General features: G+C 31.3%; 1 protein-coding gene across 1 annotated transcript in view; it reads left to right on the top strand.

Moving 5' to 3' along the window:
* LOC132731056 (stAR-related lipid transfer protein 3-like) overlaps positions 1-20,338 on the top strand; it is a 41,779-nt gene that overhangs the window by 14,254 nt on the left and 7,187 nt on the right. Inside the window, exons 9-13 of the mRNA XM_060717166.1 lie at positions 6,102-6,274; positions 12,100-12,261; positions 13,172-13,179; positions 16,280-16,480; positions 16,540-16,758. Of these exons, the coding sequence (XP_060573149.1) occupies positions 6,102-6,274; positions 12,100-12,261; positions 13,172-13,179; positions 16,280-16,480; positions 16,540-16,758 (763 nt within the window). The remainder of the gene's footprint in view (positions 1-6,101; positions 6,275-12,099; positions 12,262-13,171; positions 13,180-16,279; positions 16,481-16,539; positions 16,759-20,338) is intronic.

The raw sequence follows: 20,338 nt of genomic DNA, 5'->3' as shown, positions 1-20,338 counted from the left end.
CAATGATTACGTACATATGCCATCCATTGACTAAGGAGATATATACAAACATAGTTATTTCTTTTATTCTAGTATTTTGAAATTGTTTTGTTTCAAATTGCAAACAATATTTTTTTAAGCTACAAACAGCAGATAGTATAATTAGCTTTAAACATTTTAATTAAGACAGTTTCTTCACATAAACCAATCCTTTCTTTCAAATAATTGTTTTCTTACTTTTCACTTAAAAAATAAAAATAATATTTAGTTAATTTCCACGAGTGGGTCATATTCTTAATATAGAACTGTTTAATCTGTTATATTGCAACTTAATCAATAACGTCCGGAGAAGAACAGTCCGCTTAACTTTTAAAAATTACATTTTACTTTCATTTTCATTTTGTCAAATGTGTATATATTCTTATCTCTGTTTGTATAAATCAACGTTACCAATTTATGTCTCACAGTCATAATACCACCAACAAAATACCCACCCTGAAGAGATTTGGATTTAAATCAGTATGAAATAGAAATGACACAGTTATTGACTTTGGAGTGTGCATGTATTTACTTGTGTTTGGTTGGTTTCGCAACTCGGTCATAGTTGACCAATTATTGGAAATACGCGGGTATTGAAAGGGCCAGTCAGCTTTTTAAATAATGTTTTATATATATATGATTGAATACTTTTAATGGTTAAACTAATCTTTGATTTTTTTTTTGCCTTTGATCAATACCATAGTATGGTAGAGGCATAATTGTAGTGGCATTGCATTGACTATCGAAACCATGTGGTAATGTGGTAATTTTGACAGGTATTCATCGCTGGACAGTGTTTACTGTATATTACGAAGTTGTTATGGAGTGGCATTTATGATACGTTTGAATATTTTTAGAAGTGGCGTATTGGTTAAGTTCATAAAAAGTTGGTCATTAAATTATTCCATTGAATACTTCATTAGTTTGACTTTTTGGACTGTTAAAGGATTATTGGGCAGCTAAAGAAATATATCTAAAAATGTCAGGATTTTTCTCCAAAATAAAAAAGAAAAAGAAAGGTAATTGACTTAATGATGAATGAATATATACATGTAGTATTGATCTTTTAAAGAATTTTAAAAAATGGTTGAATAAATATTAATTAAGAGTAGTGTCTGATATATAAAAAAGAATAATACAGTTGAAAAAAAAATGTTGCTTAATATATTGTAGAATCAATATTACAGAAAAAGAAAAACAGAATAAAGTAGTTTTATAAATATTTCCGAATTTTTTGGTTTATTTTTGTAATTAATATTATTTTGCTGAGCAAAGCATATTTAAAGTAGTTGGAATTTGGTAGTATTATTTGTATTAAGTGTACATGAGAAATATGTGTATTTACTTTAAGGTAATTATTTTCTTTATTGTTATTCTGCCATGGTTAGTCAAATTATCATTACTGTACAGTACAACTTGAAGGGTGAATTTTGCTATATTAAATAAGCTAGTGAAATGTACAAGAAAAATTTGAAATGCACAAAAAGATTTGATAGATTTCATGTTTTGCAATGGTATCTTCTAAACAATATATGTTATAAAACACACTTTTAAAAAGAAAGATTATAAAAAAGAAAGAATTTCAAAGAAAATTTTTTAAAAAAGGTAGAATTTTTTTAAGCAGGTAAAAATAATCTGAAATTGGTGATGATTTTTTGCATGCACGTCCATCCTGCTTTATTGAAATACATTACATATTATTCTTTAAATATAAATATAAATTTATAAAGAAATGTTTTACCATAATTATACAGTTGATGCAAAAATAGATTTATACCAAAATTGTAGCCATTACCTTGCTGGCATCATCAGAATCTGCATATGCAACCAGTGCATACCAAGATCAGCTGTCATTTCTTTCCCCCCAAAAATGATGAATGGTTTTGTCCAAATTTAATGATGGAAGAGTCCATTGAAGATATTTAGTATGTTAAGGCTATTGCAGTGAGGTAGTAGTCAAGATAGTAATTTCATTATCAATAGAAAATATCACCATAATTATATGGTAAAAAGTCATTCCTTTGAAATGTTTGGACTAATTTAAGTTAGTGATTTAAAAAGTATACATATAAGGCAGAAAGAATGTTAAGATCTATGATAAGAAAGTGCCATTGTTGTAGAAACAATTTGTAATGAGATTTAAAAGAGAAATGGAACAAAGTAATTTTTTTTAAATAATTAATTATAAATAGGTACATGTATATATAACAATGATTTTCACATTATATTTTAGCATTAAATAATTAAATAAATATAAATATTATATTTAAGTATTATTAAAGCTGCATGCGTCCTGATGAGCCACAATAATCAATTTTTAGCAAAATGTACTCAAATTTTAAAATAGAAATATTCAATATTTAAGGGCTGTTTTGCATGTTCTGGCCTATTTGTGTAATTTTTATACATTTTTTATTCTTTTTAGACATTTGAAAACAAATCAGGAAAATTAGCATGGATCTGAAGGCCTGCTGCTTTAATATTTCTATAAATCATTAATGATTATAACATGCAATTTTCAGTCTGATTGACATACTGGTGGTTGAAAAAGGAAAAACAGTGTTTGGTTTGTGTAGTGTCAAGTTCAAATTGCAATCAAGTGCCTGGTTTGATCAAGTGGTTTTTAAAAACAGTTTTACAGAATAGATCATGCCAGTCAAATTTGCTTTGTCATCATTATCATATAGAAATTGATTAAAATGTAAGTTAAAGAGAGCAACACTTGAAATGCAAATTTGAACAGAAATTCTATTTGAGCATTTATGTCAGTAAAATCAATAAGTATTATAAATGAGTATTACAACTTAGGTGTGATCCCTATTTCAGAACAAAAATTACAGAAGATTTAAAAAAAAAATGCCATGGGTATAAATGATTATGGATATTTTACCTGACATAAATTATATAAATTTGTGTCCCCATTTCAAGCCACGGAGATCAATTTATTTACAGTCTTACATGGTATTGAAATGTCATATTTTAGATCTTAAGATTGCTGAAACAAAGAAATTCAAGTAAGTGCACAAAGAGGACTTACAAACTGTCATTGGTTATAATGTTATTTGTTTACTCCTGAGTTACCTTAACCCCACCGAATGTATGTAATGGATTTACCCTGCATTCAGTGTGGAACATTCCATTATAAGTGTATGGTTATCAAAATACCAAAAATAAATAAGGCTATAATCAGATTTCTGTGTGAAATGTGTAATAAAATTTGAATATTTCATTTTCATACTTCTAAAGACAATGACAATTTATAAATAAAAAAAACCAAATTTGAATTTCACTAATATTTCCATGAGCATACAAAGGTTTGAATAATTCGATAGCAAAGAATTGTTCACCCTAACCTTGCAAAATATTTTACATAGACTTGTCTATCTTTCTGAACAAGACATTCCATCTTTTTTATGGAGAAAAATGTCATAATAATTATGTACTGACTGAATTAAGGGTAGTGCCAGAGCAGACGGGCTTGTCTCTGAAGGCAAGGATGTACCTACTGGTCTTGGTCTGTGCTTGTTCCATGTGGTTAGAATCAGAGTTGCCACCAGCAGGTTATTAGGGCTCATAGACATTTAATTAAAAAAGATTTATGTGAAATGATACCGTATTGTACATTGCACAAGAAGGGTGTATACCCTTTAATAAATCATTAGAATTGCAATTGTTTAGCACTGGCAGGTCTAGATTTGTTCTCAAATTTATGTCCTTAAATTAGTCTGTGGCATTTAACCTAAACATAGGTAATGGAACAAAATTTGGTACAACTTTAAGAACTTTGCAATGTCAGATTTCAAAATAAGAAACAAGGCTTTATATTTTTTCATTCGAGTATAAAGTCACAATGACAAGTAAAATTAATGTCAAATGGCAACTTTCCAGCTGAACTGCGGTGAGGTGGAGGAAGACCTCTATAGTGACCCCTCTGTTAGTATTTCTGTATTAGTAAACCAGGACGTGTCATTCTTAAGCTGGTTTATTAATAAGCTTTCTCATTTCACAATCTGAATTTAGTGGGATACAAACTTACCATGAGGGGGCCTTTAAAACAATTTATGGCTTTGAGTCATCAGGTAAAAGACTGGGAAAAGCAGGAAATTTTAATAGGAGAAAATTGCCACGATCAATAAATAAGCATTGTCAACAGTGATTATCTGGATTTCAGATTTACTTTTTACCTTCGTTCCTTCATTAAATATTTACTAATTGACCTTCTTGTTAAAGATTACTATACAAATAGTTTTAAATTGACACAAGCAAATGGTGCGGTAGAATATTGTGATTAAATATGTAAATAACTTTCTATAAGGTGAATAGTGTATTGTATTTCCATTAATCAATATGAATATTGTTTTTTTTTGTTCATCGAACTTGAAATATGATATTGAGGAATTATTCTGATCAATACTATACTTCAGTGGTTTCAATAAATTTTCTCCAGCGTTTATTCTGAAACCATGTAAGATTGGACAGATAATTTAATAATTGGTCTGAAAGGGTTTGAAAATCAGAATACTTTTTTACTATTTTCTTTTTTTTAAATGTACATGTATATAAATGTTTCTTATGCAAGTCTCAATCAGTGTACCTTTGTGATTTATGTATGACCATATAACTATATATTTCTATGCTTTAAGTTTTGCCGGTAAAGCCTATAAGCTTAAGTAAAGCACTTGGTCTGTGGCAGTCAGATTTGTGTTAAAATCTTAAGAGATATTGCCATATATATAATGTGCTGAACAAACAACAAGTCCCTTCTTACATGTTTATATTTGAAATCTTATATTACAAACCGATAAACTTGAAATTAATTAAAGCACAAACTTGATCATTTCCATAATTTTAATTTATTTGTATGGAACTCAACAAGATGACAATAGTTTGTTGTTGCCCCATATTGTCATATTTTGGCTTTAATGGATCACAGGCGGCAGTATCAGTGTTTGGACACCCCACCCCTATCTGCCCCTGGACCCCTACTACAATCCTGAAAAAAAAATCAACACTCTAAGGCTTACTATAAGGTACCAAATACAAAACCACTGATGAAATTATATATATAAAAAAATTTTCCACTATCAAAATTATAGTTATAGAAAGGTGTAAAGCCTACTATATGTCCATTTGCCAAACAATGTGGAACACGGGAAATCGTCGTTTCGGCGACTGAGGCGCATTCCGGCGGGATTTCGCTGCATCTTTCATTAACATTAATAAAAAGAACTAGAATTCCTCAGTTTATGTAATTCAAGTCCAACGAATATCACTATCATTCCGATTTTTTCTGTTTCACGGTAATTTTTGAATTGTCGTAGCCATTTTGCAGTCTGATACCTGGGTTGAAATATGCGAGCCAAATTGGACGTCCAATCAGATCGCGTATAACACACAGGTATCAGAATCCAAAATGGCAACGACAAGTCAAAAATTACCGTGAAATAGAAAAAATCGATAGAATATTGATATTCATTGGACTTGAATTAAGTAAGCTGTGGAATTCAAGTTCTTTTTATTAATGTAAATGAATGATGCAGGGAAATCCCGCCGGAGTGCGCCTCAGTCGCCGAAACGACGATTTCCCGTGTTCCACATTGTTTGGCAAATGGACATATAGTAGGCTTTACACCTTTCTATAACTATAATTTTGATAGTGGAAAATTTTTTTATATATATAATTTCATCGGTGGTTTTGTATTTGGTACCTTATAGTAAGCCTTAGAGTGTTGAATTTTTTTTCAGGATTGTAGTTGGGGTCCAGGGGCAGATAGGGGTGGGGTGTCCAAACACTGATACTGCCGCCTGTGTAATGGATCTGTTCAAGACATTGAAAGTATGATTTCATTAGATTATTTTTCCATAAACTTTTGATACCTGTCATTTTAATGGATAATTTTCCTTAAACTTTTGATAACCATGATTTCATTGGATATTTTTCCCTAAATTTTTGATACCTGTGATTTCATTGGATATTTTTCCTAAACTTTTGATACCCATGATTTCATTGGATATTTTTGCTTAAACTTTTGATACCCATACTCTATATTTGTGATAGGCATAATCATGTACTATATTTTTAGGCTCTGAGGATGAAGGGGACCATCTGCACGGTGTTAACCATGGTCACAATCCACATCATCATAATCACCATCACCGTCACCGGCACGGTGACCAGAGTTCGATCACCAGTAGCATCAGTCGAAAGGCAAGTGACGCTTCCCTCTATAGTGTGACTAGTACCGTTAGTTCTGTGGTAAGTGGTGTTCTTTGTGAGATCTGAGCACCAGGATCCCCACCAGCGCAGTCCACCAGTGCACCGGCAAGCTGTTGTAATATCCCAAAATTCCCTGGAATGATTCAATATACTGTATTATCATTATATGCTTCACTGTACAGTATAAAATTTGGTAAATGAAATTCCGTGTAAAATCTAGGCATCAGTATTTACTCAGCACAGTAGCTTTTGCACCTGCAAATTTTAATTATATTGAAGCTCCCATTGTAAAACACCCATTCAGTCAATTACTATATAACCATACTGAGAGCTATTAGTGGCAGATTTGTGAGAATGTCTTTAATCCCTAGTTTGCATGTGTATGTTCAATTATCCTCAAATGTGATATTGCAATTTTGCACCAATTTTTCATCATTATAAATTCTTTTGTCACATTGGAGACAGCTTTGAGGTCAATATCACATTTTAAAAGGACAGTGCATTTAGCTCCAATGTCAATTTCACACTTTAAGATCAGAAGTTAAACTGCCTATATCTCCAAGGTTAGTGTCACATTTTAAGATCTGTGAGTGCCTTTCGCGCCAAGGTCAATATCACACTTTAAGATCAAGTTACACTGCCTGTAGCTCCAAGGTTAGTGTCACATTTTAAGATCTGTGAGTGCCTTTCGCGCCAAGGTCAATATTACACTTTAAGATCAAGTTAAACTGCCTATATCTCCAAGGTTAGTGTCACATTTTAAGATCTGTGAGTGCCTTTAGCGCCAAGGTCAATATCACACTTTAAGATCAAGTTAAACTGCCTATATCTCCAAGGTTAGTGTCACATTTTAAGATCTGTGAGTGCCTTTAGCGCCAAGGTCAATATCACACTTTAAGATCAAGTTAAACTGCCTATATCTCCAAGGTTAGTGTCACATTTTAAGATCTGTGAGTGCCTTTAGCGCGCCAAGGTCAATATTACACTTTAAGATCAAGTTAAACTGCCTATATCTCCAAGGTTAGTGTCACATTTTAAGATCTGTGAGTGCCTTTAGGGCCAAGGTCAATATCACACTTTAAGATCAAGTTACACTGCCTGTAGCTCCAAGGTTAGTGTCACATTTTAAGGTCAGAAGTTACATATAGGGAGAGATTTAGTTGCATGAACCATAAATAATCTTCTTCATTATCTCTTACCCTGCTGCAACCAAATGTGATTAGCCTCTCCACTAATACATATAGAACCCGGCTCAGCTCAAAGTTTGTATTTTGCCATCGAAATCCCTTAAAATTGGAATGGATTGTTCCAGTTTCAAACCAGGAAAAATCCAATGCTTAAATATTCAGCAGTTTGAGGATTTATTACTTTAGGAAACTGCTTGGCCTATTGGTCAAACATGCCTAAGAAGTGTTCATACTTCTAAGGTTAAAGTCACCCTATGAGAGGTCAAAAGTTTGACAAAAGGCTTGTCATAGGTCTTCGACAATCTTAGTTTATAGTAATTACTTAATGCTTCATTCTTCATCCTGGAAGGCAACAACAGCCATGGTACCTATTCCAATGCTTAAGATATTTACACCAGGTTTGTATATGTATAATTATACAGTCTTCTTTTTACTTTAGCTTCTTTGTATAAAAAACCCATATAAATTATAAGAATATAAGCATGAAATATTGATGGTGTTTAGTTTAGATGTACTTATTTGTGCTTCATTGTGATGAAAGCTTGGAGCTTCCAGCAATGGGAGATGCCACGAGGGGTTCGCATTTGTGACAGGTACTTTTGATTCTTTCCTGTGAGGAAACTATTCAGCTAGCTTACCGAACATAAGTGGGGTCTTCTTCCACCAGTAAAGCTGAAAGTCGTCATATGACCTTTACTTTTTTGGTGCGATGTAAAGAAACCCGACCAAAGATCCCATGAGAGAAGTGTTAACAAAAAGAAAAAAATAGCACACTCGGTTTAATCAAGTGGGTTCATGAGAGAAATGTAAAGAACAGTATCTTGCATGCCCTCTAGAACTGGCTTAAGTCATATTGAATTCTCAAACTTAAAGTATTGGGACCTTTGACCCTGAAGGACCAGATAAATAAAAAACAACAACTCTGAGATATAGTAAGAATAAAGCAGCCTTTTTACAGCTGCCACCGAGCACTTAACAATTGGAAACATAGTATATAAATTCTTGAAAGCATACTTCATGTACTACCTAGCACTGAAGGTCTTGAACCCTTTGTTGAGGTTCTCTATTCACTTGGCCACTTCTGCCTTTAAACAATACTGAATAAACATTTCATGAAAATCATAATTGATATACACATATCTTTTTAAATTGTAATTAAATTGCTTATTATTATTGCAACTGATTAGCACAGAAATTATTCAAATCCATGGTATGAAGAGAAAATGGTCCTTGTATAGATAATGGTCCATTCATGACTTATCACTTTCCTGATAAGTTAACATGTATTACAAACCACTCCTTTAAGTCTTCTTCCAGGAATTAACAAATAATTGTCAGAAAACTTGCTATTAACCGCAATAAAGCTCAAATCTGTGGTGTTTGGTGGGTTAATTGTCAAACACCTAAACCACTATGCCACCACTCACATTAATTGACTGTTTAAGACAAACATCGCAATTGTTCAACGTTTGTTACATATTTCAAATGCAGTTTGGTTGCTAAACAAGAACTAAATATGTTTACACTTGAAAATAATGTGCTGTGCAGAATGACTGGTAGAAAAACCCTTCAGTCGGAGCATGTTTGTCTTTTGAGATAAAAAAAGTTAACCGGATTATAATTGATTTATGGGGAAACTCAAATATTTGAAACAGTAATGAGTTTATATATTAAATATTTCAGTATTCGGTAAATTCCTCTACTTAAAAAACGAATGTTTTCAATTGTTAATAGGTTTTGATATACATGTATTGTGTAGTTTAAACCAATTTATTTGTGGCAAAGAGCTTTGGGCTCAATATAAAAAAGACTGAGGAAATGGGATGGCGCCGAAAAAGTAATCTTTTTTTTAACACCATGTCTCAAACGAAATCAAATAGGGCATTTTTTTCACCATTTGAGGCCTCAAAAAAAAAGGGGGTGAAAAGGCGTAAAAAGACATCGATATGAAGTTATGGGTAATAAGCCAATATTATAAGGACCCTATCATAAAGCCAAAATGTATCCTTTTTTTCACAATTGTTAAATAAAATTCAAACTTTAAAACATTTAACTATTAAACTTTGTTTAATTATTTGTTAATAATGTGTTTAGCACAAATTAAGGCATTTCCAACATGTGATATAACTTTTTACACCTTATTTATGTGAAATTTTAACAGTATAAAAAGGACTATATTCGTCAATAATGACAATTTACGGCACTAATTTAGATTAGTAAAAGTTAGATCTTTTTATGTAGAAGTCATACACAATTATAAATATTACATATGACCTTAAAAAAATCAACACCCCACCCAACCTCCACCCTACCACCCCCAACAGCAAACAATAAAGTTCCCTACATATTACATGTATTAAATGCTTTGATTTCCAAATTGCATTGATATTACCTGCTTTAGACATGAAAAAGTGATTAAATGTCTAACACTTTGACCTGAAGTCATAAATTAAACAAATATTAAAATGGCCCGAAATTCTGAAGTAGTAAATTAAATAAATATTAAAATTGATCATTTATTTTAGGTCTAAGGTTGATTTAAGATTTTGAATTTTTTAGAGTGTTTAGATTACAAACATTAAACTTCATTAGTAGAAAATACAGTAAAACCTTTATTTTGATGACACATTTTTTTTGTGTTTTTACTTTTTTTTTGGAAACATATGAGAATAATGAACAGCAATGTACAAAATGTGTAACAAAAAAATATAGTAATTTTATTTTCGGGTTGGGTTTTGTCACAGCTTTACTTGTGGAGAAAGAGCTAAAAAAATGGGTACCTGAGTAAAAATCATCACCTTGATGGATAGATAGCCTTCTCTTTTTTAAAAAAAAACATAAAAGAAAAAGAAAGAAAAGAAAAAAGGAAAAAAAAAAAACATGGTTAAACCTGAGTGAATTGATTTGATTAATTAGCATTCATATTTAGACAGTCTGAAATCTGTTTCCTGTTACCCCAGTCATAAACCCAAACAACTTAGGATCATTTAAATATTTCAATTTTGGTCAAACTGGAATCAATCTAACAATTGCATGCAAAATTAAATTATGCTTTTATTGCTCTCTTTAGATTAGATATTTGAAATATAAAAGTTTTATGTCATGATTTGTATTGAAATGTTTTGTTGACCTATTTCTAAAGGTCAATTATGCAATGAAATGGTTCTAAATTAAAATTTCTACCATTTTTTATAGTCGTACATTCTGTCATCATAGAGCAAAAGTATCCTACAGACTTAACTTAACTTGAAGCAGATACAACAGTCTTGATTTAAACTTAGGATAATCTACTGTATAAGCAATTAAAAAAAATCAATTAAATTTTATTTAACCCTTGCTCTGCTGGGACAAAAATGTGTTAGCTTTTGCCACTGGGTGAGTATAGAGCCAGGCCAGTCTGTATAATCCATTCAGTCTTGACCAGGCTCTATACTGTTGGTTGATCAACTTCAAATTGTCATCTCCATATACCAAAAAATGATAATGGACTGTTCCTAAAATGGAAGCTGGACGAGTCCATTTAAGAAATTCAGCAGGTTTAGGGGTTAAACCCTTTGAATGCTTCCAGATTTGTAGACTTATGCCATCAATATTATGCTGGGCTGTACATACAAATACATGCAATCTGAATAGATTTACTTTTGACTGTTAGTTTTGTTTTTTTGATGTCATACACCTCTTATTTTCATTAATGGACATTCCCAAATTAGTATCAGGACAAGTCCATTAAACAATATTTATTGTAGAGAGTTTAAAAGGTCAGAAGAAAATTGACAGTACAAAATTATATCTACTAAACTTCCAGTACAAATATGAAACCTAAGTTAGTTATATAATAAATATTCAATTGAGTAAATGTAATTCATTGGATGTATTATTTGGCCATATCTGATAAGAAAATTGTTAGAAAATAATTTGGTTGCTATAGAGAGCTTTTTTAAGTAAAACACTTGAATATTGAATGTTGTGCTTTCTATAGTGATATTTTCTTCTTAATTTTAGAATTTTACTTTTATGTAAATGTTTTCATGCTTTTTTACTTGAATTTTAAATATTTTTTATGCTTTTTTACTTGAATTTAAATGTTTTTCATGCTCTCTTACTTGAATTTAAATGTTTTTCATGCTCTTTTACTTGAATTTAAATGTTACTCATGCTCTTTTACTTGAATTTTAATGTTACTCATGCTCTTTTACTTGAATTTAAATGTTACTCATGCTCTTTTACTTGAATTTTAATGTTACTCATGCTCTTTTACTTGAATTTAAATATTATTTTTTTATGCTTTTTTAATCATGCTCTTTTACTTGAATTTTAATGTTACTCATGCTCTTTTACTTGAATTTAAATGTTACTCATGCTCTTTTACTTGAATTTTAATGTTACTCATGCTCTTTTACTTGAATTTAAATATTATTTTTTTATGCTTTTTTACTTGAATTTAAATGTTTTTCATGCTGTTTTACTTGAATTTAAATGTTATTTATGCTCTTTTACTTGAATTTAAATGTTATTTATGCTCTCTGTAGTGACATTTCTTAATAATTTTAGGGATTTTAGTTTATTCCTAGTATTGTTATTTAATGAACATAAACATAAGAATATAGCAATATTTTTTGTCTTTTTTGTTTTCATGAAATGTCTTATTTTATTTTTATATGTTTACTTTTTGTACAGGACGCTGAACACTACAATCAGTTGCTGGAGGAGGCAAAAACGGCCTTCTTGGAATTATTTCATATGGACGGCTGGAAATTAGAATCGGGTAAAAGTCTTGAAGAAGGAATCATTTACAGTCAAAATATCAAAAAATTTGGCAGGAAACTTTTCAAACTTCAGGTAATTATCTTATTATGATTTGGTTTTAACATATTTATTTAAGCTAGATTGTGAAACAAGTTCTTTCAACTTATATTAATCACTTTCGAGTCTGCTTTCTAGAACCAGCCAGTATTGGTGTCATATGAAGAAACATGGTCGTGACCCGATTAGGGCTCGAACCCATTACCCAGCTTAACCACTAGGCCATTGCTCACCTTCAACTTATTTAACTCATTATGACTTGAAAGACTTCACCATGAAATTTTGTGTTTCAGCTAAATTTAGAAGAAAGTAGTCTGGCAAGACACCAGTGAAAATAGGGAAAATATGTTTCACTGCAGTGAAAAATAAATTTTTACAGTGAAAATATGGAAAATGAAATATGCATTTTGTTTCATCAGTTTTTCTCGATATTTCATTTATAAGAATAATTACAATAAAGTATTTTTATAAAGTTGCTTTTGTCAACATGCTTTGTTCTTATTACACGTGTGTCTAGTAGATTTAGTTACCCTTAAGTGGCTTACACTTTGTCATATTGACATTACCATTATATACTTGATGAAATTGAATTTTGCAAGTCAATTAAAATCTTATTTTTTTACAGTATTTCAACATACTGTACTCTGATTTTCGTAATATTTGTTCTTTTGCGAAAGGTTAGTTTTATTTACACCTGTGTAGAGTTATTAGTAGACCTAGTTACCCTTAAGTGGCTACACACTGTCGTCTTGACATTCCTGTTATTGAACAAGAGAAAGTGTAAACAGATAAAAAAGCTTTGATATTAACATAAAAGTGGCAAAGGACATGTTTCACTATTGTTTACATAGTTGAAATCCTTATCTAACTGTTTACACAATCACATGAAACAGTTTATGAGTTCAGATAAAAAAAGTTTCAAAATGTATGTTCATGTATGTTTTAGGTGATAAGGTGTGTGACCTTTTGGGAATTGAAATCAGTGTTGTAATAAAAAAGAAATAAGAAAAGAAAATAGCACATCAACGCCTCCCCCCAAAAATAAAAAGAAATAAAAATAATGAATATAGAAATAATAGAAAAATGTAACAAAACAAATATCAATCTATAGAAGATAAATGCAGCTGCACTTTTTTCACTTTTTTCTTCTTCAAAATTTGAGTTAAATTTGAAATCGGTATATGAATAAGGCATGACTTTTATAAAAACATGGTCTCTTCTTTTATTTTTAATTTTTTTTGATAACTTTGAACAATTTGATTGTTCTTTTGTATAATAACTGTTTATCCATTTGAGTGTTGATGACAAAAATAAGCTAGTCTATGTGACTAGTATAAAAGAAGCCAGACTAGCTAGACTTTTTAAATGAGTATTTCTAACATTTTCATACTTTCAAAATTTTTTAAAAGGTTTTAAAATTTTCCGTAAGCCAGCCATTCAAGTACAAAAAAGGGCCGGGAGGAATAAGGGTTAATGATTTCAAAAATGTATTTATCAAATTTAGGGTTGATTAAAAATATGTCACCCCTACGACCCTATGGGATGAAAGGGGACTACGTTTAAATGATTTCCCGAAGTGGGAAACCAACCCATTTTTGAAAGTAGGTGAGTTATCAGAAAATTTGTTTTTCTTCGCAAATTATGAATATAAATTTTTTAAGTGGTTCTTTATATAAAGGGTTAAAAAGGGTCGTTTTTCCAATGTTTTTACCAATATTTTGCAACTTGACGGGGGTGGGACTGACAGGCAATTTCCTATGTTTGTTACCAATATTTTGCTACTAAAGGGTGTGGGTCTGGCAGGAAAGATCATGACTTATGACAGAAAGATTATTTTTTACAAGAAAGACTCCGAGACAAGCTGGTCCAGGTTTCCAGGAAAGAAGACTTGAAATCTTTAGTGCCCTATAGAATTTACAGATTATCTGCTATTTAGAGATTTTGACAAATTGTTTTTGTTATAAAGAAAGAAAGTATTTTTTTTTTATGTCAGCTTGCCTCCCCCTACCTGGTGCAATGTGTTGAAAAATGTATAACATATACTGTGCAAAGTATTATCAGAGTAGGATTTTTAGGAACTAATAAAAATAAATGATTTATATATATTAGAATGAATGTTCATTTAAGTTACTTCAGATTAGTTCTAAACTGCATTGCATATTGAAAAAAAAATACTTTTAGAAAACAGAGACGGCTAATTTAAGAAGTATCATTCTGGTGTATATGTTTTTCTTAGTATATAATTCAACGCACAGAAAGAAATTAACTATAAATGAAGTATAATTATAATGTTTGTGTTTCTAGCATACGAAAAGTTTAACATTTCAGGTAATATGCACAAAAATGGGACCAATTTGTGTTAAAAGGTTTAACTTTATTATGACATGTATTGGCAAAAAAATGTATCAGCCAAATATCATAATAACAATGCACAAGTAGAACAGTTTAATATAACATAAAGACTTAACAAAAGTAGAATATAGCTTTCTTTGAATAAAGCTTACTTGTAATATTCTGTTTGTATGTGCAAAAAATAATAAAAACAAAATAAGTAAAGAGTGTGTTGAGCAAAATAAATGCTTACTTATATGTGTACAATAACATTTGACTTTGACAAGAATTTAATTGACCTTTGACTTCGACAGGAACTTAATTGACCTCTGACTTTGACAAGAATTAAATTGACCTCTGACTTTGATAAGAACTTAATTGACCTTTGACTTTGACAAGAACTTAATTGACCTCTGACTTTGACAAGAATTAAATTGACCTCTGACTTTGATAAGAATTTAATTGACCTCTGACTTTGACAAGAACTTAATTGACCTCTGACTTTGACAAGAATTTAATTGACCTCCGACTTTGACAAGAATTAAATTGACCAAGAACTTAATTGACCTTTGACTTTGACAAGAATTTAATTGACCTCTGACTTTGATAAGAATTTAATTGACCTCTGACTTTGACAAGAATTTAATTGACCTCTGACTTTGATAAGAATTTAATTGACCTCTGACTTTGATAAGAATTTAATTGACCTCTGACTTTGATAAGAATTTAATTGACCTCTGACTTTGATAAGAATTTAATTGACCTCTGACTTTGACAAGACTTTAATTGACCTTTGATTTTGACAAGACTTTAATTGACCTTTGATTTTGACAAGAATTTAATTGACCTTTGATTTTGACAAGAATTTACTTGACCTTTGATTTTGACAAGAATTTAATTGACCTTTCATTTTGACAAGAATTTAATTGACCTTTGATTTTGACAAGAATTTAATTGACCTCCGACTTTGACAAGAATTAAATTGACCTCTGACTTTGACAAGATTATACATTGATGGTTAGCACAGTTTATACAGTGTTGCACAATTTTGATAATTATCTTGTTTACACCCAAGAATATATTTTAAAATAAACAACATAATCACTAAAATATGAAAGATGTGTTGGAGCGGTTTTAATTGGCAAACATTGTTGATATGAATCTAAAAAGTAGGAAACATTCATTACTTTACAGGGAAGGAGAATTTTTCTCTGTTAAAACTACAAGTAAGGAGTTGTCCTGGCTTACAAAATATCAGTCAAAATAAATAAGTGGGAACCAAAGTTGTCTGGAAGTTGAATTGTGTTGAAAACCACTTATATCTGAGATATAGAAGATATTGAATGAGTGAAAGTTTAATACTGAATTTATTGAACAAGTTGAATAAAATTATATTCTATGAGCCTCTGGCAAGCATAATATTACTTTATTCAACGAGTTCAATAAATTCAGTATTATGAACTTAACACAAATTTAATATTCTATTTATCACATACCAAAAATAAAGACTGTTTGAAGTGAAAAAACAACTATTTTTCATTGATGTGCCTACAGTATAATGCTAACATTTAGCTCATCTTAACGCTATGTTTATATAACGTAAATGACGGCATGTCAAAATATATACTCGGCAGTGTCATAGCATTTTTACTGGGTTGCAAAATTGGCATGGGTATGTGATAAAAGAAATTATTGTAGACTTTGAAATGGTTTAGCTATGAAGACATTTGTTACAGACGTTACAGGAGGTAGACGACTGTACAGAGATAACCTACAGCGTTGCGGCCGAGGGAGGCGGTGGTCTCGTATCGTCTCGAGATTTTGTTAGTCTACGTCAGTGGATATGTTACAACAACTCAATGTATATAGCTGCCAGTATTGGCACAACACATCCAGACATGCCCCCTACCAAAAAATATGTAAGGTACGTGTCGAAAGCCGATTTACGTAACCAGATATAAACGGTGTTTTTTTGTGTGTGTAACCCGCATGCGTTTTTGTATCTTATTTACAGACGCTTCAGGTAATAGAAGGCAATTCTGAGATTACATACAACATTTCTGCCGAGGCTGCGGGCGGCCTCGTATCTGCACGAGATTTTATAAATGTACGCCAGTGGCTGCAGATAGAGCAAGACATGTATATATCATATGGTGTAGGCTGTGCATATGCAGATATGCCTGTGCAGAAAAAATACGTCAGGTATGCGTATTCCTAGACGTGCTTTTCTCCTGCCGCACGTGCTCTTCTATCGAAATTATATATCACATAGTATATTCAGCTTTACTGCTTACTAATTATCTTTTAAATGAGACATATTTAGACCTTAAAACAACAATTCATAACAATGTTTTGATGAAACTTTTGTTTGCATATTATAATATCTGAAAATATTTCAAATTTGGATTTTTTGGTTAGATTTCTGTTAAAACTGAATTTGATGATAAGCTAAAATTTTTGGAAAAAGAGAATTCTGCCATGGAGCTTTCTGGCTAGCTAACTGAGCATTTGTGGCTTTACTTACATTCTTTTGGTGTTTGAAATTATGCCTGATATGTTGGGTCATTATCCATTTAGAAAAGAAAAGGAAATATATTTCAACTTTATTACTGGTAGAGATTTTTTGACTTCTCTGAAGAGAAAAAAAAACAAATATGATGACAGTAAATATCACAGATGATAATTGTCAAAGATGATTGGTTTGCAGTACTTTTCTCTTGTATTTATTAACATGTAAACAAGACTTTTGTATAGTTTATTCTCTGTGGATATAATTATATATTTTATGATCCAAGGCAAAGTGTGCTACAATATTATCACAGGGTGTAAGCTAGACATGGCTTAATGACTAGGCATGGCTTGATGGTTAGGCATGGCTTAATGGCTAGACATAGCTTGATGTTAAGGAACTGGACATTTCCCTTTCTGGACGATTCCTATTACATTTTTTGTGACAACTTGGATAATTCCTTTACAGTTATATTTTACGAAATAAAGGGAGGGGAAGTTGTCCTGGTTGTCCAAAAAAAAGCCCCCAAAAATATTTTTGATGGGGTTGGGGTTTTTTAAAAAGGGGAAATGTTCAAAGAAATTTTTAGGGATGGGTTTATGGGTAGCTTAGTATGATGGGTTTATTACTAAATTTTGGTTAAAAAGGGAGTGTGTTTTTTTACAAAGATAGGGGGAAAGGGAGGGGGGGTGGATTAAATTTTAGTTTGTGACGTAAATGTAATTAATGGTGGCAGCATCCAATCAAACATATTAAAGTTTCTTCCTCAAAGTTAAATTAAATTTTATCTATAATATTTTTATCATTGAGTTTTATAGTATCTATGTATACAGAAAAAAAATTGGGAATTTTTTTTTTTCTTTTTTTTTCTCTTGCGGGCTTTTCTACCCCTTTAATTTTTTTACCGGGAAAAACATTTTTTTTTCTAAACAACAGTTTTTAAATAAATTTAATTTAGTTAGGTTATTTATTCAAATTTTGTATTTTTGGCCCTTTTTTATGCTCTTTTCTGAAGTCTCCTAATTAGATGTGATGCAGTTATCTAGTTTGATTAAAATACTCAATTTTTAATAAAACCTTTTTTTAAAGCACACTGGTCACAAAGTGACATGGTGAGCTTTTGTGATCACTCTTTGTCTGGCATCCGTCCATCTGTAAACTTTTACTTTAAATGACATCTCCTCATAAACTGCTAAGCCAATTTCATTCAAACTTCACAAGAATGTTACTTTGTTAGTCACCTTAGAAATTGTACAAAGAATTTAATTTCATGCAGAACTTTGGTTTCCATGGCACCCAAAAGAAAAAACTTAAAATATCTTCTTTTAAAAAACTGAAAGAGCTAGAGCTTAGATATTTTTAGTCCCCTACCGGTTTACTGGAGGAGACTTTAGGTTTACCCTCCGTCCGTCCGTCCGTCCGTCCTTCCATCTGTCTGTCCGCACTCACAGGACAGTTATTATGTGGCTAGAGGGACAATAGGTAACTGTTCTTTCTCTTTGATGTCATTCATTCCGTAATGCTTTTATGTGGCTATTTATTTTCTTTTCTATGGCTAAAAAGAACAATAGAGTATCCACATAATTACTGTCCTGTGAGAACATCCGTCTGTCAGTCCGTCCGTCCACAAAACTGGATCCCGCGATAACGCAAAAAGTACTGAAAATTTTTATATGAAACTTGATATATGGATAGATGGCTGTATGGAGATTATGCTCGTCTTTTTCTTTTCTTCCTATGTTGAAAATTCTGGTTGCTATGGCAACAAATAGACTGAAAATATGGCAAGTTTTTCACATAAACATGATCCAGTGATAGATAACGCAAAAAGTACCGGAAATATTTTGATGAAACTTGAAATATGGGTAGATGGCAGTCTGGAGATTATGCACATTTTTTTCTTTTCTCCCTATGTTGGAAATCCTGGTTGCTATAGCAACAAATAGACTGAAAATATGGCAAATTTTACACATAAACTGGATCCAGTGATAACACAAACACTTTTTCAGATGCAAATATGAACTTTGTGATATCAGTTTTAGATTTTATATCTGCTTTTTTTATAGATAACAATATTACTTGTTTCTAAATCTTGTCATGGAAAATTTTATATTTAGGTGAGCGATTTCAGGGCCATCATGGCCCTTTTGTTTAACTCATTTTTTTTAAGAATGTCTTGTGGGAATCTTAAGTTTAAAAGTATCTTTTTTGTAAAAGTTAAGGTTCTTGTATTTTAGTTTTCCGCTGTCAGAATTTGACTATAATATGTCTGGAACATTTAAGTCAAATGACAGTATGTTGTTCTGTTAATTTAGTGTCTTGATGGCAAAGCCAGGTTAGTGTCTGATGCAGGTTTTTGTGTGTTTTGGTGTCCTTTGTGATATAAAGGCAATTAAGTCTTTTGTAGGGGTAATTACATTGCATTTGGGGCATTTTAAGGCTTTTGTCAGAATTAAATCTATAAATCATGTTTAATAAATGTTGTAAGACATTAAATATAGTCAAACATGACCCTATCAAATGTACATGACACTTTCTTGCGCAGCTGAATGTCTTATGTCAGTACATGACACTTTCTTGCGCAGCTGAATGTCTTATGTCAGTACATGACACTTTCTTGCGCAGCTGAATGTCTTATGTCAATACATGACACTTTCTTGCGCAGCTGAATGTCTTATGTCAGTAAATGACACTTTCTTGCGCAGCTGAATGTCTTATGTCAATACATGACACTTTCTTGCGCAGCTGAATGTTAGTACATGAAAATGTCTTATGCCTTTGAGTATCTTATGTCAGTACATGACACTGCATTTGAGTGTGTTATAAAGTCTGTACATTTTGTTTCTTGAAACACCTCCATATTTTGACCATTATCTTATATATATCTTATGGAGGTAATTTTGGAACTTCAGTGAATAAGTATTTTTATATATAAAAATAGCAAATTATATTAATAATTAGAGTAACATAACTTGTAATGATGGAATTTCAAGTTTCTGTGGTACATGTAGGTACATTTCCTTACAACCGGACAATGTTTATTTAGCTCAGTCAAGTTGCATCAAGGGGGTCAATATAATGTATTCCTTTTCTAAACATGTCCACCATGGTAAGAAATGGGACAAATGTCTGAATGGAAAAATGTTCTAGAATCCATTAAAAACCTGACCAAAATATATCAGTTTTGTGGTTTATAATGTCAGTTTATAATATATTATTTCTTATTTGGTTTTTACCTTTATTTGATGTGGCTTAGTGAATAGGAAGTTACAG

Source organism: Ruditapes philippinarum, unplaced genomic scaffold (assembly GCF_026571515.1).
Source record: "Ruditapes philippinarum isolate M1 unplaced genomic scaffold, ASM2657151v2 ctg1239_1_1_1_1, whole genome shotgun sequence".
Classification (NCBI taxonomy): domain Eukaryota; kingdom Metazoa; phylum Mollusca; class Bivalvia; order Venerida; family Veneridae; genus Ruditapes; species Ruditapes philippinarum.
Note: the sequence above shows the minus strand (reverse complement) of the source record. Positions and strands in the feature narration are given on the sequence as shown.